This window comes from Oxyura jamaicensis (assembly GCF_011077185.1).
Source record: "Oxyura jamaicensis isolate SHBP4307 breed ruddy duck chromosome 10 unlocalized genomic scaffold, BPBGC_Ojam_1.0 oxy10_random_OJ72041, whole genome shotgun sequence".
In the NCBI taxonomy this organism is placed as follows: domain Eukaryota; kingdom Metazoa; phylum Chordata; class Aves; order Anseriformes; family Anatidae; genus Oxyura; species Oxyura jamaicensis.
In genome coordinates, this window is record NW_023304223.1 from 84,071 (window position 1) to 105,838 (window position 21,768).

At 46.8% G+C, this 21,768-nt stretch overlaps 1 protein-coding gene across 1 annotated transcript in view; it reads left to right on the plus strand.

Annotated features, from left to right (window-relative positions):
- The window catches only part of LOC118157755 (kinesin-like protein KIF2A), a 61,907-nt gene that overhangs the window by 27,956 nt on the left and 12,183 nt on the right, over positions 1 to 21,768 (plus strand). The window contains exons 15-17 of the mRNA XM_035312220.1: positions 9,104 to 9,171; positions 19,981 to 20,094; positions 20,856 to 21,006. Coding sequence (XP_035168111.1) covers positions 9,104 to 9,171; positions 19,981 to 20,094; positions 20,856 to 21,006 — 333 coding nt within the window. The remainder of the gene's footprint in view (positions 1 to 9,103; positions 9,172 to 19,980; positions 20,095 to 20,855; positions 21,007 to 21,768) is intronic.

The following is a 21,768-nucleotide window of genomic DNA, read 5'->3' on the forward strand; positions in this document are numbered from 1 at the left end:
AAAGGGAAAAAAGGGAAAGGGGAAGAGGGAGGGGGAAAGGGAAAAACAAAACTAAACAAAACAAGTAAAGGCTATGTGGAAGTGCAGAGGAAAGAAATTACTCTCTACTTCCCACAAATGAGCGATGCTTGACCATGTCCTTGAAGCAGGGCCTCAATGCACATAGCCAGTGTTCGGGAGGAGGACAGACATTTTCGCAACGAGAGCCCACCCCTCCCCTCTTCTTCCTTTTTCCACCTTTTATTGCTGAGTGTGACATCATATGGTATGGAATATCCCTTTGGTTGGTTTAGGTCAGCTGCCCTGCTGATGTTTCTTTCCCACCTTTTTGCCCACCCCCTAGGAGGGTCAGAGAGAGTCCTGATGCTGTGCCAGCACTTCTCAGCAGCAGACACAACACCGGTGTGATACCACTGCTGTTCTAGCTACAAGTGCAGAGCGCAGCACTGTATGGGCTGCTTCAGGGAAAGTTAACATCCCAGCCAGACCCAGTACAACCGGGCAAGGTAGACAGCTGCTTAATCTCCTCCCTATTCAAGGCAGCTATGCCAAAAGCCCACCGGAACCCTTTTGGGTCCTTGAAATATCCTCTCCTGAGGTAGTCTATGCCAAGGATGCATGGAGCATCTGGGCCAGTCACAGTGGGGTGCTCTTGCCACTCCTTCCCAGCTAGATTCACTTCAGCCTCCAATACAGTTTACTGTTGGGATCCCCCTGTCACTCCAGAAATACAGATGTGTTCTGTCCCTTTATAACTTGATGGCATTACAGTACACTGTGCACTGGTGTCTAGTAAAGCCTTATACTTCTGTGGGTCCAATGTGCCAGGCCATCGAATCCACACAGTCCAATAAACTCAATTGTCCCTCTCCTCCCCCTGGCTGGAGGCAGGGCCCCTCTAGTCCTGGTCAGAGCATTCATTACTCTGGAGGACTGCCAGCAATTTTCCCGGAAGACCCCCCCCCTTTTGTGATTGTTTTTCCTTGCAAGTCACATACCTGTGCCTCTAGGGTCAAGGTAGATTTTCCATCCCATTTCCTCATGTCCTCTCCATGGTCACGTACATAAAACCACAGCACGGCACATGGTGCGTATCCACTATATCCCCTGCACTGCTCTGCAACAACTAAAACATCAGTGTGTTATCAACATCATTCTCATCCTAAATCCAAAACACAGCAACATACCAGTTATTAGGAGGAAAATTCACTCTATCCTAGCTAAAACAAGGGCAAGTTTCAACCCCTCTGGTTCTAATTTAAATATACCCTCTTTCAATTTAAAGCCTTTCCCCCTTGTCCTATCACTGTGTGCCCTTGTAAAAAGTTCCCTCTCCAGCTTTCTTGTAGGTCCTCTTTAAGTACTGGAAGGCTGCTGTAAGGTCTCCCTGGATCCTTGTCTTCTCCAGACTGAAAACCTCTAATTTTCTCAGGCTGTCTTTGTAGGAAAGGTGCTCCAGTCCTCTGATCTTCTTTGTGGCCCTCCTCTAGATGCACTCAAACAGGTCCATGTCCTTATATTGGAGGCCCTACAGCTGAATACAGTACTCCAGGTGAGGGTCTCACGAGAGCCAAGTAGAGGGGGAAAATCAACTCCTTTGACCTGCTGGCTATGCAGGTCAAGGGAGTTGATTCTTTCTAATCCCTACAATTCTGTGATTCTGTCTCTAGGGAACCTGCCTTGACAGGGGGGTTGGACCCGATGATCTCTTGAGGTCCCTTCCAACCCCTACAATTCTGTGATTGCCAGATCATGTCAAGCTTCTCATCCACCAACACCCCCAGGTCCTTCTCCTCAGGGCTGCTCTCTATCCACTCTCCGCTCAGCCTGTATATGTGCTTGGGATTGCCCTGGCCCAGATACAGGACCTTGCACTTGGCCTTGTTGAACTTCATGAAGTTAGCACACGCCCACCTCTCAAGGCTGTTGAGGTCCCCCTGGATGGCGTCCCTTCCCTCTAGTGCGTTGACTGCACCACTCAACTCAGTGTCATCAGCAAACTATCTGAGGGTGTACTCGATCCCACTGTCCATGTTTCCAACAAAGATATTAAACATCACCAGTCCACACTACTGACCCCTTAGGAACACCACTCGTCACTCATCTCCACTTGTACATTGAGCCTCACTCCATGCAGGCCTCCCGATGTTTTTGCTTGACTTCCTCTTTGTTGGGATGCATCCCTCCTGAGCTTGGAGGAGGTGATCCTTGAGGAAAGCACGAGCGGGAGCACAGGTCATGCTTTCCTCCATCCCTACAGTGCCAGGGAGGGGTACAGAGAGGACACAGAAAGCCCACCTGATAAACACGTAGCTCAGAGTCTGGTGCCAACACAGAAATTTGTTTTTTTTTTGGACCACGGGGCGCTTTACTTGGCACCCGGCCTGCTAACTGCAGATGGGTCCGACCTGTCTCAAAGGGGAAAACAGACACTAGCACAGGAGCTGGCAGGGCTCATTGAGAGGGCTTTAAACTGGGCAGGAAGGGGGACGGGGACGGGGAGGGAATAAGGCTCGTTAGAGGTGGGACGGGGAGAACAATGTCAGGGCCGGGGGAGCAGGCAATGGCCCAGCTGAAGTGCATCTACACTAATGTGTGCAGCATGGGCCACAAACAGGAGGAGCTGGAAGCCATCGTGCAGCAGGCTAGCTATGACTTGGTTGCCATCATTGAAACGTGGTGGGACCACTCCTATGACTGGAGTGCTGCAATGACTGACTGTAGGTTCTTCAGAAGGGGTGGTGATGTGGCTCTCTGTATTAGAGTGTTTTGATGTTGTGGAACTCTCGAGGCTGAGACTGGGAATGATAAGGTTGAGTTCCTATGGGTTTGGATCGGCGGGAAGGCCAACAAAGCAAGCATCCTGGTGGGGGTCTGTTATAGACCGCCAAACCAGGATGAGGAGATGGATGAGGAGTTTTATAGGCAGCTGGCAAAAGTTGCGAAATCATCAGCTCTTGTTCTCGTGGGGGACTTTAACTTCCCACACATATCCTGGAAGCACAACACAGCTCAGAGGAAGCAGTCTAGGAGGTTTCTGAAGGGCGTGGAAGATAGCTTCCTGACGCAGCTGGTTAGTGAGCCTACCAGGGGAGGTGCCCCCCTGGACCTTCTGTTCACAAGCAGAGAAGGACTGGTGGGAGATGTGGTGGTCGGGAGCTGTTTTGAGCAGAGTGACCACAAAATGGTAGAGTTCTCTATTCCTGGCAAAGTCAGGAGGGGGAGCAGTAAAACTGCGGTCTAGGAATTCAAGAGGGCAGACTTTGAGCTGTTCAGGACACTGGTTGGCAGAGTCCCTTGGGAGGCAGTTCTGAAGGGCAGAGGAGTCCAGGAAGGCTGGGCACTCCTCAAGAAGGAAATCCTAAAGCCTCAGGAGCAGTCTCTCCCCACGTGCCCAAAGACGAGCCAGCGTGAAAGAAGACTGGTTTGGCTGAAAAGAGTTGTGGCTTGAGCTTAGGAGAAAAAAGAGGGTTTATGATCTATGGAAAAGAGGGCGGGCCACTCAGGAGGATTATAAGGATGTTGTGAGGCTGTGCAGGGACAAAATTAGAAAGGCCAAAGCTCATCTGGAGCTCTATCTGGCAACTGCCATTAAAGATAACAGAAAATGTTTTTATAAATATATCAACACAAAAAGGAGGACTAAGGAGAATCTCCATCCTTTACTGGATGCGGGGGGAAACTTAGTAACCAGAGATGAGGAAAAAGCTGAGGTGCTTAATGCCTTCTTTGCCTCAGTCTTTAACAGCAAGACCAGTTGTTCTCTGGATACCCAGTACCCTGAGCTGGTGGAAGGGGATGGGGAGCAGGATGTGGCCCTCACAATCCACAAGGAAATGGTTGGTGATCTGCTACAGCACTTAGATGTTCGCAAGTCGATGGGGCCGGATGGGATCCACCCAAGGGTACTGAGAGAACTGGAGGAAGAGCTGGCCAAGCCACTTTCTATCATTTATCAGCAGTCCTGGCTATCAGGGGAGGTCCCAGTCGACTGGCAGCTAGCAAATGTGACGCCTGTCTACAAGAAGGGCCAGAGGGGCAACCCAGGAAAATATAGGCCTGTTAGCTTGACCTTAGCGCCAGGGAAGCTCTTGGAGCAGATTATCTTGAGTGTTATCACATGGCACTTGCAAGGTCTCCAGGTGAGCAGGCCTAGTCAGCATGGGTTTATGACAGGCAAGTCCTGCTTGACGAACCTGATCTCCTTCTATGACAAAGTGATACGCTTGGTGGATGAGGGAAAGGCTGTAGATGTGGTCTACCTTGACTTCAGTAAGGCTTCTGACGCTGTTTCCCACAACATTCTCCTCGAGAAACTGGATGCTCATGGCTTGGACTGGCGTACGCTTTGTTGGGTTAAAATCTGGCTGGGTAGCCGGGCCCAAAGAGTCATGGTGAATGGAGTCAAATCCAGTTGGAGGCTGCTCCCTAGTGGAGTCCCCCAGGGCTCAGTACTGGGGCCACTTCTCTTTACTGATGGTCTGGATGAGGGGATCCAGTGCACCCTCAGCAAGTTTGCAGACGACACCAAGTTAGGTGCATGTGTTGATCTGCTCGAGGGTAGGAAGGCTCTGCAGGAGGATCTGGATAGGCTGGATCGATGGGCTAAGGCCAACTGTATGAAGTTCAACAAGGCCAAGTGATGGGTCCTGCACCTGGGGCGCAACAACCCCAAACAGCGCTACAGGCTGGGAGATGAGTGGTTAGAAAGCTGCCAGGCAGAGAAGGACCTGGGAGTATTGGTTGATAGTCAGCTGAATATGAGCCAGCAGTGTGCTCAGGTGGCCAAGAAGGCCAACAGCATCCTGGCTTGTATCAGAAACAGTGTGGCTAGCAGGACTAGGGAAGTGTACTCTGCTCTGGTGAGGCTGCACCTCGAGTACTGTGTTCAGTTTTGGGCCCCTTGCTACAAGAAGGACATGGAGGTGCTTGAGTGAGTCCAGAGAAGGGCAACGAAGCTGGTGAGGGTTCTGGGGAACAAGGCTTACGAGGAGCGGCTGAGGGAGCTGGGATTGTTCGGCCTGGAGAAGAGGAAGCTCAGGGGTGACCTTATTGCTCTCTATAGGTCCCTAGAGAGCCTGTTCAAGTGCCCAACCACCCTCTTGATGAAGAACCTTTCCCTGATATCCAGCCTGAACCTCCTCTGTCGCACCTTGACTCCAGTCCCTCGAGTCCTATCATTGATCACTAAAGAGACTGGCACCTGCCCCTCCACTCCCCCTCATGAGGAAGCTGTAGACCACTTTTCCAGGCTGAACAGACCAAGTGAACTCAGCCGCTCCTCGTGTGTCTTCCCTTCTAGGCCCTTCACCATCTTTGTAGCCTTCCTCTGGACACTCTACAATAGTTTCACTTCCTTTTTGTACTGTGGTGCCCAAAACTGCATACAGTACTCGAGGTGAGGCCACACCAGCGCAGAGTAGAGCGGGACAATCACTTCCCTCAACCAACTATCAATGCTGTGCTTTATGCACCCCAAGATAAGGATGGCCCTCCTGGCTGCCAGGGCACACTGCTGGCTCATATTCAGCTTGCTGTCAACCACAACCCCCACATCCCTCTCTGCAGGACTGCTCACCAGCATCTCGTCGCCCAGTCTGTACGTGTAGCCAGGGTTGCCGTGTCCCAGGTGCAGGACCCGGCACTTGCTCTTGCTAAACTTCATGTGGTTCGTGATCGCCCAGTTCTCCAACCTGTCCAGATCTCTCTGCAAGGCCTTTCCACCCTCAACAGAGTCAACAGCTCCTCCCAGTTTAATATCATCAGCAAATTTACTCAAAACACCTTCCAGTCCTACATCCAAATCATTTATAATAACACTGAAGAGAACTGGACATAAAATGGAGCCCTGGGGGACCTCACTGGTGACCGTCCGCCAGACTGATGTAGCCCCATTTACCACAACCCTTTGAGCTCTGCCTGTCAGCCAATTGCTCACCCGTCGTAGGATGCTTTTGTCTAGCTGTATGCTGGACATTTTGTCAAGTAGGATCCTATGGGAAACTGTCAAAAGCTCTACTGAAATCCAAAAAGATCATATCAGCTAGTTTCCCTTGATCAACGAGATGGATGATCTTATCATAAAAGGAAATCAAGTTAGTCAAACAGGACCTACCCCTCGTGAACCCATGTTGGCTGGGACCAGTGACTGCATTGTCCCCTAGGTGCGCTTCAGTGACTTCAATGATAATCTTCTCCATAATTTTACCAGGCACTGATGTGAGACTGACAGACGTGTAGCTACCAGGGTCTTCTTTCTTGCCCTTTCTTGAAAATTGGCACAACATTTGCCAGCTTCCAGTCTATTGGGACCTCTCCAGATTCCCAAGACCTTTGAAAAATAATTGAGAGAGGTCCCACGATGATGTCAGCCAGCTCTCTAAGCACCCTGGGATGAATCCCACTCCGGACCCATGGACTTGTATGGATCCAGGTGGAGCAGCAAATCCCACACACATTCAGGATCACGGTTATCCAGCTAAGGGTACCCAGGGTCCTGAAGCCCTTCATCGGCGTTGAAGACGGAGGCAAAGAAGGCATTAAACATCTCTGCTTTGCCGATGTCCTTGTCTGTGAGGTGACCAACCCCATCAAGTAGTGGACCTATGTTTTCTTTGGTCCTCATTTTTCTGTTCACATATTAAAAACAAACAAACAAACAAACAAACAACAACAACAACAAAAAAACCAACAAACTTTTTATTGTCTCCCACAGACCTGGCCAGCTGCAACTCTAATTGGGCTTTGGGCACACGAATTTTCTCCCTACAAAGGCGAACAGCATCCCTGTAGTCCTTCCAAGTTGCCTGACCCTGCTTCCAGCAGCCATAGACTTTCTTTTTGTGCCTAAGATACTCTGGCACAAAGTACAGGTACTTTGTCCCATGGTACTCTACCAAGCCGATCCCTGAAGAGGCCAAATTCTGCTATCCCAAAGTCCAGGGTAGAGAGCTTGTTGTGTACTCTTTTCACTGCCCTCAGAATCCTAAACTCCACCGTTTCATGGTCACTGCAGCCAAGGCTGCCCTTGGGTTTCACATTCCCCTCCAGCCCCTCCCTGTTAGTGAGTATGAGGTCCAGCATAGCACCTCTCCTCCATGGCTGCTCTATCACTTGGAGAAGGAAGTTGCCATCAATGCATTCCAGGAACCACCTGGATTGCCTGTGCCCTGCTGTGCTGTCCCTTCAACAGATATTGGGGTGGTTGAAGTCCCCCATGAGGACCAGGGCTTGTGAACATGAGGCTGCTCCTATCTTTCTGTAGAGGTCCTCATCTGGTCGGGTGGCCTCTAGCAGACCCCTCACTATGTCACCTGTCCCTGCCCTCCCTTTAATCCTGACCCATAAACTCTCAGTCAGCTCCTCATCCTAGGCAGAGCTCCATGCTCTCCAGGTAGTCATTGACATAGAGGGCAACACCCCTTCCTCATCTCCCCTGCCTGTCTTTCCTGAATAGCCTGTATCCTTGCATTCCAACACTCCAGTCATGGAAATCATCCCACCATGTCTCTATGATGCCAATAAGATCATAGCCCTGTAGGTGTGTGCATGTCTCTAATTCCTCTTGTTTATTCCCCATGCTATGTGCGTTGCTATAGAGGCATTTTAGTTGGGCCCCTGATGAAGCTGACTTACTGTCTGGAGTGTCTGGAATTACTTCATGCTGCTCTTCAGATGCTCTCCTGCTGACTTGTGAAGTCCTCCTGTCCTACCTGGACTGGGCTTGTTGGGGCATGAGAACATGTGACTTAGTGGGTGTTTCTTTTCAACAGAGTCTTGTGGCCTGAAGGTAGTATCATGGCTGTGAGCACCTACAGTGGCACTTCCCTATAGCTGTTCCTTATACACTTGAAGACGTAACAGTCTCCTGGCATTATGGCAGTTGCCACGTGTTGTATACTGTGAACAGTAAACTGATGAAAGCGATGGGTGCACCCTTCATATAAAGTGACTTTGGAAAGATTTTGCGAACATGTAGATTTTTGTTAATTAGTATCCACAATGCTTTATAAGGAGACATGCAATCAAATGATCTTTTCAAATCTACAATTATTTTCATTAGTAACTGATGCATAGCGGTATTAGAGATTTAAACAGTGTATGTATTAGCAAGCTCTTTAGACTTGCTAACCACTTCCCATCGCATATTTTTCTTTTCTCCCCAGTAGGAGAAATTCCTCACAGGATGACTACCTGTATGGTAATATCAGCAGCAGGATGAAACAAAAGACCAGGATTACCTAATCTTCATCAGTTTCAGTCTCCTGATGCTGTGCTGCCAGAAAAAATGGTAGTGTGTAGGATCATAGAGGTGTTTTTCCTGGATAGTGCCTCTATGGCTCTCCTGAAAGGAGCAGAGATGGAAAAAATGGACTACTGAGAGAAGCTAGGACAAATCATGATGCCACTGTTGCATGATCACTGTTTTTATTTTTGCTAAGTGCTGAAAAGAAGGTGAGATCTTCAGGGTATTTTATTCAACTGGAAAAAGAAAGACTTACAGATCATCCCAGATATGTCTGATAATAAGTTAGCTAACAAGTATTATTTACAGATAATTTCTAGTTCAGAAAAAGAAAACATCTTTATTTCGGAAAATGCCTAAACACATGCTTATCTTTAATATCATTAAGTACAGTTTTGGACTATAGCCAAAAAAAATCTCTTAATCAGTATGCAGTCTGCTTGAACGGAGAACAGATTTTGAAGATGCATATATAAAAATAATATCTGGCAATCATATGCAGGATGCATTAGACTTATTTTCTACTGACTTGCATATTTCCTGTTTGAGGAGCCTTATTTTTTCAATTAGAGTTTTGCATTTACATATTATGTTACCAAGCTGTCAGATGTCAGAAATTGACTGAAATTTCCATGAATTCTTAATGTGTCAGGTATGGTTAAAAAAAAAAAGAAAGTTTGACTTGACATCTGTTCTTGAGATGTCATTGTATTGGGACAGCAAAACTGTATTTTTGTAGAAGATCTCAAATGAAATGGGATTTAAAAAAAAAAAAAAAAGGAAAAAGTTGATTTGACTTCATCTACCCCCTTTTATCTGTACAAAGCAAATTATTAATGTGTGGCTTGTTTTTTGCAGATTGCTACAATTTCTCCAGGGATGGCATCATGTGAAAACACACTAAATACGTTGAGATATGCAAATAGGTATGGAAAATATTATTGCTTGTAGCTATCCTGGCTGTTGATCACTGGAGTTTAGAATACTGTTGTTCCATGATGTTGTTTCAGCCATTTGTTTAGTTATTTTTTACAACCATTACAGTAGAATCAGTAGAAACTGCATTTAAGCCATTATCATAGAATCATGATAGAATGGCTTGGTTTGGAAGGGACCTCAAAGACCATCTAGTTCCAATCCCCCTGCTGAGCAGGATCACCTAGAGCACATTGCGCAGAATGGCATCTAGGCGGGTTTTGAATATCTCGCGAGAAGGAGACTCCACAACCTCTCTGGGCAATCTGTGCCAGTGCTCTGTCACCCTCACAGTAAAGAAATGCCTTCTCCTAATCAGCTGGAACCTCCTGTGCTTCAGTTTGTGCCCGTTGCCTCTCGTCCTGTCGCTGGGCACAACTGAAAAGAAACCGGCTCCATCCTCTTGACACCCTCCCCTCAGATATTTATATACATTAATGAGGTCTCCCCTCAGTCTTCTCTTTTCCAGGCTAAACAGGTCCAGTTCTCTCACCCCGTCCTCATACGACAGGTGCTACAGTCCTCTGATCATCTTCATAGCCCTCCTCTGGACTCACTCCAGTAGTTCTATGTCCCTCTTGTTCTGGGGCACCCAGAACTGGACACAGTACTCCATGTGTGGCTTCACCAGGGCTGAGTAGAGGGGGAGGATCACCTCCCTTGACCTGCTGGCAACACTCTTCTGAATGCAGCCCAGGATACCATTGGCCTTCTTGGCCACATTGACGACTCATGGTCAGCCTGATGTCCACCAGGACTCCCAGGACTCTCTCTCTGCAGAGCTGCTCTCCAGCAGGTCACCCCCCAGCCTGTACTGGTGCTTGGGGTTATTCCTCCCTGAGTGCAGGACCCTGCACTTGCCCTTGTTGAACTTAATGAGGTTCCTCTCTGCCCAACTCTCCAGCCTGTCCAGGTCTCTCTGAATGGCAGAACAGCCCTCTGGTGCATCAGCTACTCCTCCCAGTTTTGTGTCATCAGCAAACTGGCTGAAGGTGCACTCTGTTCCATCATCCAGGTCACTGATGAATAAGTTGAACACTGGACCCAGTACTGACCCCTGGGGGACACCGCTAGCTACAGGCCTCCAACTAGATTCTGCATCACTATGCACAACCCTCTGAGCTCTGCCATCCAGCCAATTCTCAATCCAACTCACTGCCCACTCATCTAGCCCACACTTCCTGAGCTTGTCTATGAGGATGTTATGGAAGACAGTGTCAAAAGCCTTGCTGAAGTCAAGGTAGATCACATCCACTGCTCTCCCCTCATCTACCCAGCTAGTCATCTCATCATAGAAAGGTAGCATATTGGTCACAAATGACTTTCCCTTGCTGAATCCATGCTGACTATAATGTGCTTTTTCATCCCCTTAGCATGCAGTTGCCAACCTGTTTCATGTATATCTGCTAGCTTATTCTTATCAAAATTCTGCAGTTGCTGTGGCCCAGATTTTGTACTTTCTAACTATAAGAAAATATCTGAGACACCTAAGTAAAATCTGGCTAATCCAGCAGTGACTTTATAATATACATAGAGAAATAAGCATCTCCAGAGGCTGAGTCAGCACCTCTGAGACCTGTACTGCTCTCTGAAAGTGTTAGCCTATCTTCAGTGATTGTAAAAGGAGCCTTTCCCAACTGCAGTTCTGCTTAATTTCACATAGATGGGGCAATCTTGTGTGTGCTGCAGTGAGAGTTGCTACAGTTTTCCGGCAAGACCTGGAGTTCACAAAGAATAAAGGAGGCAAGCTAGCACCTAGGCCATCAGTAATCTGACTGTTTGTTGTTGTTGTTGTTTTGTTTTGTTTTGTGTGTGTGTGTTTTGTTTCATTTTGTTTTTCCAGAAAAGGCTATCACCCAGTGGCCTGGAATCAGGGTTTCTTGCCCATATGAAAGATAAGGGCAAAATTGTGTCTGCTTCCAATTGTCTGGGCAGTCCTTACTAGTCACTAATGGGCAAAAAGGGCTGCTAGAAAAGCTTATCAACACTTCCTCTTGGAATCTGAATTTGCCCCTGAATCAAGGGAATTAGTAGCAAGCCTGTCTGGCTTGGACTGGTCTGTGTAATTTCCTTCCTTGTGAAAATGAGGCATCTAGTCTAGTCCCCTGTATTGATGTAAAGGAGGGAGTTTTGTGTTCATGAAGACACATTGGATTTTCCTGTCCCTTATAGCCTACGCATTGCTGAAATCACTCCAGAAAAAGACACTGCAGAAAAATTAAATACCAAAACAGTTGTGCTGAATCTGTTTCTTCATCTTGGTATCAGTTTTGTATGTTGTTACAGGTTTTGCGGTTTAACCAGGAGAGCAGCAAAGCTCTACACAGCTGTTTCCTCCCGCTCCTCCCCCCTTCCCCCAATGGAACAGGGGAGATAATCGGGAAGAAAAAAAAAGTAAAAGCTAATGGGTTGAAATAAAGACAGTTTAATATGAGAGAAAAGGGAGATAAATAATAATAGTAATAATGATTATAATAAAAATAATAGTAATAGAATGTACAAGGCAAGTGATGCACAATGCAATTGCTCACCACCTGCCAACCAATGCCCAGGCAGATCCCAAGAAGTGCCTCTTCCCGTGCCCAGACAGCCCCCCCCGATTTATTGTTCAGCATGGAGTCATAAAGTATGTGATATCCTTTTGGCTACTGTTCTCCATCTCCAAGGCAGCTATGCCAAAGCCCACCAGTACCCTTTTGGGTACTTGAAGTTGAGGTGGTTTTACTCAGGTGGGCAGCCAAGCTCCACCTCAGTCGCACTCTCACTCCCCTTCTTAATGAGAAAGGGGAAGAAAATACGATGCAAAGGGCTCAGGGTTTGAGATAAGGACATGGAGATCACTCAGCAATTATCGTGATGGGCAAAACACACTCAGAGTAGGGAGATAGTAAGATTTATTGCCTATTACTAACAAGCTACAAAGAAGTGAAAAACAAAGGAAAGAAACCAAAAACACCTTCCCCCATCCACTCTCTTCCACCTCCTCCCCCTGAGCAGCATGGGGGAACAGGGGAATGGGGGTTGCGGTCAGTCTATAGCACTTCATCTCTGCCACTCCTTCTTGGTCACTCTCTTCCCCTGCTCGAACGTGGAGTCCCTACCACAGGATGCAGTCCTTCCCAAACTGATCCTGTGTGGGCTTCCAGGATCAGCAGCTCTTCAACAACTGCTTCAAATATGGGTCTTTACCACGGGGTCCATCCATCAGGAGGAAACTACTCCAACCTGGGTCCCCCACAGGCAGCAGCTCCTGCCAGGTAGCCTGCTCCACGGGCTACAGGTCCGGCCTGGAACCTGCTCCAGCGGGGGTCCTCCAAAGACCACAGCCTCCTTCAGTGCAGGTCCACCTGCCTCACCGTGGTCTCCTCCACAGGCTGCAGCGTGGAACCCTGCTCCACCGTGGTACCCTATGGGCTGCAGGGGGACAACCTGATCCACCATGGTCCTCTCCACAGGCCACAGGGGAACTTCTGCTCTGGCGCCTGGAGCACCTCTCCCCCTCCTTCTTCACTGACCTTGGTGCCTGCAGGGCTGCCTCTCAATCCTCTCTCTCTCCGAGCTGCTGTTCCCCATCAGGTTTTTTCACCCTTTTAAAATATGTTTTTACAGAGGCGCAAACAACATCACTTATTGGCTCGGCTCTGGCCAGCAGCGGGGCCCTTATCTAACATGGGGCAGCGTCTGTATTCTTCTTGCAGAAGCCACCCCTATGGCCCTTGTCCTGGTTTCAGTTAGGACAGAGTTAATTTTCCTCCTAGTAGCTGGTAGGGTGATATGTTTTGGATGAGAAGAGTGCTGATAACATGCTGATGTTTTACTTGTTGCAGAGCAGTGCTTACACTAAGCCAAGGACTTTTCAGCTCCTCACTCTGTCCTGCCAGTGGGAAGGCTGGGGGTGCAGCAAGAGCTGGGAGGGGACAGACCCAGGACAGCTGACCCAAACTGGCCAAAGGGGTATTCCATACCATCTGACATCATGCTAAACAATATATAAGGGTGGCTAGCCGGGGTGGGGGGCTGGCTGCTCGGGGATAGGCTGGACATTGGTCAGCGGGTGGTGAGCAATTGCATTGTGCATCACTTGTTTCATACACATTATTATTAGTAGTACTATTATCATTATTATCATTATTATTATTATTATTTTCCTGTCTTAATAAACTGTCTTTATCTCAACTCACAGGCTTCACTTTCCTGTTTCTCTCCCCCATCCCAGAGAGGGAGGGGGGAGGATGAGCGAACGGCTGTGTGGTGTTTAGCTGCCAGCCGGGTTAAACCACAACAGCCCCCCACTACCAAAACCTTGCCACTTAAACCCAATACAGAAGTAATCCCTCCTGAAGTAGTCTATGCTAAGGATGTACAGAGCCTCCAGACCAGTCACAGTGGAGTGCTTTTGCCACTCCTTCCCAGTTAGACTCACTTCAGCCTCCAATACAGTTAACTGTTGGGATCCCCCTTTCACTCGAGAAATTCAGATGGGTTCTACCTCTTTATGCTTGATGGTATTAGGGTACACTGTGCACCGGTGTCTACTTATACATATACTTCTGTGGGTCTGATGTGCCAGGTCATCGAATCCACACAGTCCAATAAACCCGATTGTTCCTCTCCTCCCCCTGGATGGAGGCAGGGCCCCTCTAGTCCTGGTCATAGTATTCATTACTCTGGAGGACTGCCAGCAATTTTTCCAGAAGAGACCCCCCCCTTTTGTGATGGCTTTTCCTTGCAACTCACGTACCCGTGCCTCTAGGGTCGAGGTAGATTTTCCATCCAATTTCCTCATGTCCTCTCCATGGTCACACAGGTAAAACCACAGGGTGGCATGTGGTATGTCCCCACTATATCCGCTTTCTTGAGCAGAGGGATGCTTACCCTTGATAGCTGAGATATTGGTTCGTACAGGTTGGGAGGAAGATATGTTCTCTTTAAGTTGGTGGACCTCTTGCGAAAGTTTTTCCACAGCCCAGATGCAAGCCCATAGGGAAGAAGAGAGACATTCTTTGTACTACCAAAGTTGTCTAGGCAATTCATCCACTGTGTGTTCCTCTCCGTTTCTCCAGGTCATTACTGCCAGTGAGCTGGCATATGATGATGGTGTGCTAAGTACAAATTTCATCGCGTGCACTTGACTTCATCTGGATCTTTGGATAACTGTCTAGGTCATCATAAATCACCTCCAGCACACCTAATTCCTTTAGGTACTGGATACCTCTGTCCATGGTGTTCCACTTGTTGGGCTGACATGCAACATCTTCCTTGAAGGGATACCTTTCCTTCATGACTGACAGAAGATGCCTCCAGAGGGTGAAAACTTGTGCTCCTTTTCCAATTGCTTTGTCATTGCCCCCTTCCCTAGTGAGGGATCCCAGCTGCTTGGCTTCCCTGCCATCTAATTCCAGACTATTGTCTCCACTGTCCCAGCACCAGAGCAGCCAGGTGACAAGGTGCTCACCTGGACAATGGCTGAAATCATTTTGCATATCACAGAATCACAGAATCACAGAACTGTAGGGGTTGGAAGGGACCTCGAGAGATCATCGGGTCCAACCTCCCTTCCAAAGCAGGTTCCCTAGAGCAGGCTGCCCAGGTAGGCGTCCAGATGGGCCTTGAATATCTCCAGAGAAGGAGACTCAACAAACTCCCTGGGCAGCCTGTTCCAGTGCTCCGTCACCCTCATCATGAAGAAGTTCTTTCACATGTTGGTGTGGAACTTCCTGTGATCCATTTTGTGGCCATTGTCCCTTGTCCTATCCCCACAAACCACTGAAAAGAGGTTGGCCAAATCCCTCTGTCTCCCACACTTAAGGTGCGTAAACAATAAGATCCCCTCTCAGTCTTCTTTTCTCAAGGCTGAACAGACCCAGGTCTCTCAGCCTTTCCTCATAGGGAAGATGCTCCAGGTCCCATATCATCTTTGTGGCCCTCCGCTGGACTCTTTCCAGGAGATCCCTGTCTTTTTTTGTACTCTGGAGCCCAGAACTGGACACAGTACTCCAGGTGAGGCCTGACCATGGCAGAGTAGAGGATCACCTCCCTTGACATGCTGGCCACACAACTTTTAATGCACGCCAGGATCTCATTGGCCTTCCTGGCCACCAGGGCACACTGCTGGCTCATGGTCAATCTATTGTCCACCAGGACCCCCAGGTCCCTCTCCGCAGAGCACCTCTCCAGCAGGTCATCCCCCAGCCTGTATTGATGCATGTGGTTGTTCCTTCCCAGGTGCAGGACTCTACACTTGCTCTTGTTAAACCTCATTTGGTTTCTTCCTGCCCAGCTCTCCAGCCTGTCCAGGTCTGAATGGCAGCACAGCCTTCTGGCATGTTGGCCACTCCTCCCAGCTTTGTATCATCGGCGTACTTGTGGAGGGTAGACACTATTCCCTCATCAAGGTCATCGATGAAGATGTGGAATAAGACTGGACCCAGCACCAACCCCTGGGGAACACCGCTAGTCACAGGTCTCCAGCCGGACTCTGTGCCAATTGATGCTCTTATGATATCTTCCTCTGTCCTCCTGCTCCCATGCTCGTCCAGTTTGAGAATAGCCTGCCTTATCGTCTTCTTCCTCCTTTCTTGTCTGAGTAGGAGTTCCTTTCCTTTCTAAATTACCTGAGTTTCCCATCCATTGTTTTGTCTTGCATATAGGGGCAACTGATACTGCCACAGGTTTCCTCTCTGTCCCATCCATGGGGCCTGTCACAGGGAATGGCATGGCTGCAGGGCCCGTTAAATGAGTTGGAGTGGCTGGAGGGCCTGTTGCAAGAGCTGGAGTGTCTGCAGGAACCTGTCATGGGGGTTGGGAGTGCCTCCAGGGCCTATCACAGGGGTAAGAGTGGCTGCAGGGCCTGTTGCAGGGATTGTAGTGGTGTTGATTGTGGCTTGGTAAACATAGGCCAAGTCCCAGCACACTTCAGAGATTTGTGTCTCTTTGGAATTGCCAGGGTGATGACACCCTTTTTTCAAGCATACTGCCAGTTTTTCAGGATTCTGCACTTGTTCACAGGTGAATTTCCAAAGCACTGGAGGTGCCCACTGCTCTAAGTGCATGCCCATGTCCTCCCATGCTCCCTGCCACTCATAACTGTCCTGCCTCAAAAGAGATCTCTGGATGACATTCTCAAGCAGTTGTTTAACCTTAAACAAATGTGAAACTCGTTCAAGAGACATAACAATAACAACATGCTGGTTTAAACATCCCAAGGACATTCAAAGTTTTGAAGATCTATCATAAATAGCTTGGAGGAGAAGGGGAAGGTGAAGGAGAAAGGGAGAGTGACAAAGCAGGGAAAAGTGTCTCCCATTGTCCCCTCCATAGATTGTCTCTCCAAGGAGAAAAGGTAGAGTGTAATTATTAGTGGTTTCCGAGAGATGGTTCACAAAGTACAGAAGTGATGGCAATAATGACTACAAATACCAGATTAGTCTCATGACCAGCAATTTTATCATATCATAAGCCAATGTTACACAGTACAGCAAAATAATAACCTTAAACCATCCCCCAGAAATGATAAACAGCATGACAGGGAACACATACAGTAAGTAATGTGCTATACAACTCAATTCAGAAAACAGACACAGCAGACCTGAGATCAAAAAAATCAACATTGTGATTAGGAACTAGTAAACTGATCTGATGTTTATAACAATTTTGTTTTAACATACACTGTTCAGATCTGTCATTATCTCAACTCTTTGTGCCCCACATTGGGTGCCCAAAGGACTGTTGTGGTTTAACCCGGCAGGTAGCTAAGCACCATACAGCCAACTAGCCAGTGGGATGGGGGAGAGAATCGGGAGGAAAGAAAAAGTAAAAGCTTGGGCATTGAGATAAAAACATTTTAATAGGAAAGAACAGGAAGAGACAATAATAATAGAGTGCTCCCTCAGTAAGTTTGCAGACCAAGTTGGGGGAAAATGTTGATCTGCCAGTATGAAGGCCCTGCAGAGGGACCTGGACAGGTTGGATCGATGGGCAGAGGCCAATGGAATGAGGTTCAACATGGCTAAGTGCAGGACCCTGCACTTTGGTCACAACAAGCCCATGGAATGCTACAGGCTTAGGGCAGAGTGGCTGGAAAGCTGTTCAGAGGAAAAGGATCTGGGGGTATTGGTCGATGCTTGCCTGAACATGCTCAAGTGGTCAAGAAGCCCAACAGCATCCTGGCTTGTATCAGGAATAGTGTAGCCAGCAGGACCAGGGAGGTGATCGTTCCCTTGTACTCTGCTCTGGTGAGGCCGCACCTCGAGTACTGTGTTCAGATTTGGGATCCTCACTACAGGAAGGACATTGAGGCCCTGGAGCATGTCCAGAGAAGGGCTACAAAGCTGGTGAAGGGTCTGGAGAACAAGTCTTCTGAGGAGCGGCTGAGGGAACTGGGGTTGTTTAGTCTGGAGGAGAGGAGGCTCAGGGGAAACCTTATTGCTCTCTACAACTGCCCGAAAGGACGTTGTGGAGAGCTGGGGGTCAGCCTCTTCTCACAGATAACTAGGAATAGGACTAGAGGGAATAGCCTCAAGTTGCACCAGGGGAGTTTTAGGTGGGAAGTTAGGAAAATTTCTTCTCAGAAAGAGTAGTCAGGCATTGGAACGGGTTGCCCAAGGAGGTGGTGGAGTCACCGTCCCTGGGGGTGTTTAAGGAAAGGTTGGATGTGTCACTTAGGGTCATGGTTTAGTGGGTAATATTGATGGTAGGTGGACAATTGGACCAGATGATCTTGGAGGTCTTTTCCAACCTTAATTATTCTATAATAATATACAATACACAATACAATAAACAATAAAATGTTTTTATCTCAATGCCCCGGCTGGGGCCGGTCCTCTTCAATATCTTCATTGATGATCTGGATGAGGGCATTGAGTGCACCCTCAGTAAGTTTGCAGATGACACCAAGTTAGGTATGTGTGTCGATCTGCTCGAGGGTAGGAAGGCTCTGCAGGAGGATCTGGATAGGCTGGACCGATGGGCTGAGGTCAACTGCATGAAGTTCAACAAGGCCAATTGCTGGGTCCTGCACCTGGGGCGCAATAACCCCAAGCAGAGCTACAGGCTGGGAGATGAGTGGTTAGAAAGCTGCCAGGCAGAGAAGGACCTGGGAGTGATGGTTGATAGTCAGCTGAATATGAGCCAGCAGTGTGCTCAGGTGGCCAAGAAGGCCAACAGCATCCTGGCCTGTATAGGAAACAGTGTGGCCAGCAGGGCTAGGGAGGTGATCGTCCCCCTGTACTCGGCTCTGGTGAGGCTGCACCTCGAGTACTGTGTTTAGTTTTGGGCCCCTCACTGCAAGAAGGACATGGAGGTGCTTGAGCGAGTCCAGAGAAGGGCTACGAAGCTGGTGAGGGGCCTGGAGAACAAGTCTTACGAGGAGCGGCTGAGGGAGCTGGGCTTGTTCAGCCTGGAGAAAAGGAGGCTCAGGGGTGACCTTATCGCTGTCTACAGGTACCTCAAGGGAGGCTGTAGCGAGGTGGGGGTTGGTCTGTTCTCCCACGTGCCTGGTGACAGGACGAGGGGGGATGGGCTTAAGTTGCGCCAGGGGAGGTTTAGGTTGGATGTTAGGAAGAACTTCCTTACCGAAAGGGTTGTTAGACATTGGAACGGGCTACCCAGGGAAGTGGTGGAGTCACCATCCCTGGAGGTCTTTAAAAGACGTTTAGATGTAGAGCTTAGGGATATGGTTTAGTGGGGACTGTTAGTGTTAGGTCAGAGGTTCGACTTGATGATCTTGAGGTCTCTTCCAACCTAGAAATTCTGTGATTCTGTGATTCTGTGATTCTGTGATAATTCTATGATTCTATAATGATGATTATAATAATAATAATAGAATATACAAAGCAAGTGATGCACAGTGCATTTGCTTACAACCTGCTGATCAATGCCTAGCCCATCCCTGAATATTGGTGTCCCCCCCACCCCAGCCAGTCACCCCATATTAATTGCTCAGCATGACATCACATGGTATGGAATACCCCTTTGGCCAGTTTGGGTCAGCTGTCCTGGTTCTGTACATTCCTAGCTTCTTGTGCACCCTCAGCCTCCTCGCTGGTTGGGCAGTATGAGAAGCTGAAAACTGCTTGACTTAGTGTAAGCACTGCTCTGCAACAACTAAAACATCAGTGTGTTATCAGCATTATTCTCATCCTAAATCCAAAACACAGCACCCTACCAGCTACTACAAGGAAAATTAACTCTATGCTAGCCCAAACCAAGATACAGAGTAAATGCCTATCACTGTAAAGTTGTATTGTGCTTTTCGTAATTTTTTTCTAGGAATATAATATCATTTTCGTGGTACAATTAGTTTTTAGGTGCTGAGCACCACTGTATGTACAGTGTAAGACAGTGGGCAGGGTAGAATATAAATTTTTGTAGCTGCACTGGTTTTATATTTTAAAATCATAGAATCATTTAGGTTGGAAAAGACCTCTAAGATCATCTAGTCCAGACTTTAAAAGGAGCAGTTTAATTGAATATCGACCAAATTTTATTTACTGCACTAACTAAATTGTGGAATTACTCTTCTGAAAACAATGCTATTGTATTCTCCTGCACATTAGTAGCACTGTTTTTTTTCCAGGTCTGTTAGTGATCTTTATCTCTCTTTGCAGAAAGTTTAAGTTGATGCTTTTGTGTTTTAATTTAAACATAATTTATTAGGTTTTTAAACTATAAAAAGAAGAATGCTTAAGAAAGAGTTGTCATTTTAACTATGTTTATGAAATCATTTTTTCTTAATTTGATGCTGTATTTTGCTACTGCAGAGTAAAGGAATTTGGAATTAGTCCTTCAGACATTCCCTTCTCACAGGGTAGTAGCAGTCGCTCTGATCTCTCTCCTTCCTACGAATATGATGACTTTTCTCCTTCAGTCAACAGGTCTAATTTATTCTATACATTAAATCTTTAAGTTTTTATTTTAGCTATGTATTTTTACAGACCAACCTTTCACATTATTCCCCTTGCCTTGAATCACGCACTTTTCTTTTTTTTAAATTTTGTTTGGCAGGTGATGGTTCTGCATGATCTGCAGTTATTTTCCCAGTACTTTGTTCATCCTCCTTAAACATCTACCCTTTGTATCCAGGCTTGATATTTTCCTTCATACATTTAAAAAATATAAAATAAAATAAAAATAAAATAAAATGGTGATGTCACCTTTGTATATTTAGTGAACCAAATCTGACAAGTCTGTTTAAGATATTTTTGCCTTTGAAATTATTTTAGTTTAAGGTTATAGTCATTATTATTTTTTTAAAACACAGTTGGGTGCACAGAAAAAAGAAAGATGGTCAAGTTTTGGGTGTTGAATGAACTTTCCTATCATATATTATTTACTGTTAAGGAGTTCATGTTGAGGTGATTTTTGCCCTCAGCGTTTTAATGAGTAGTAAGATTTCATTTTAAAAATTACTTTTGTTAGAAAATGGACTTCAATCCACATTTAGTTGAAACTGAATGGTCGATGGTTTTTATAAGTTGGACTAACGTCTTCTTGTCACATTAAATTTCTGAAGGTAGCATCATCATTCATGTTAAATGAATTAAATTGTATATAAACCCATAGAGCTTTATTTTTGGTGGTGGCTACTTTGCACAGGAAGTTATTAATTTGAAAATGAAATATTTTCTGATTGTAGGGTGAAGGAGCTGACATTTGATCCTAGTGCTACAGGGAATATCCGTCCCATTATACACCACACTCCTAATCAGATCGATGACTTGGACACACAGTGGAGCATGGGGGTCTCTCCTCAGAGAGATGATCTCAAACTGCTATGTGAACAAAATGTGAGTAGTTTACAGCATTATATGTAAAGAGATGACAATAGATACCATGGTAGAAAAAAAAAAACAAAACAGAGTAATGTGTATTTATAGCCTGTTAGCAGTATAATTAAGTAAATACAACATGCATCTTCACCATCTCGCTTTATAGTTCATTCCCATACAGAATTTAAAAAGAAAAAGGTTTCTTGAAGGTGAGAGGAGAATGTTTTATTTTTCTTTATCTTTCTCACTGATTAGGATTTTTAATGTCTGTGGTGGTTATACTCAAAAACTGTTATAATTAGCCCACTGTGAAAGAAGGAGAAGGTACCATTCCTGATATTACTCATAAACTGACTTCCAGATGAGGAAAGGAAGGCAGTGTAATTCTGAATATTCTCTAAAAGATAGATTCCATGAGACCCAAATGATAACAGTGCAGAGCCTGAATGCCAGATTAAACTCAAGGCCAGTGCTTGGCAGCACAACGAGTTTAAAAAAACGAGCACAGATTGTAGCACGTTCTCGGATCTGATATAGAGGAGAAAGGAGAATATGACTCGGATTGCATGACACATGATCAAACAAGCCAATATTAACAGGACACTGAACATGGTGACTAGCAAGTAAGTGTGTTAGTTGTAAGAGTTTTAATCAATTCTATTGTTATCTCAACCCTTCGAGCCCCACGTTGGGCGCCAAAAAGGACTGTGGTGGTTTTACTGTGCTAGGCAGCTGAACACCACAACCGCTCTCTCACTCCCCCTCCTCAGATGAGGAGGG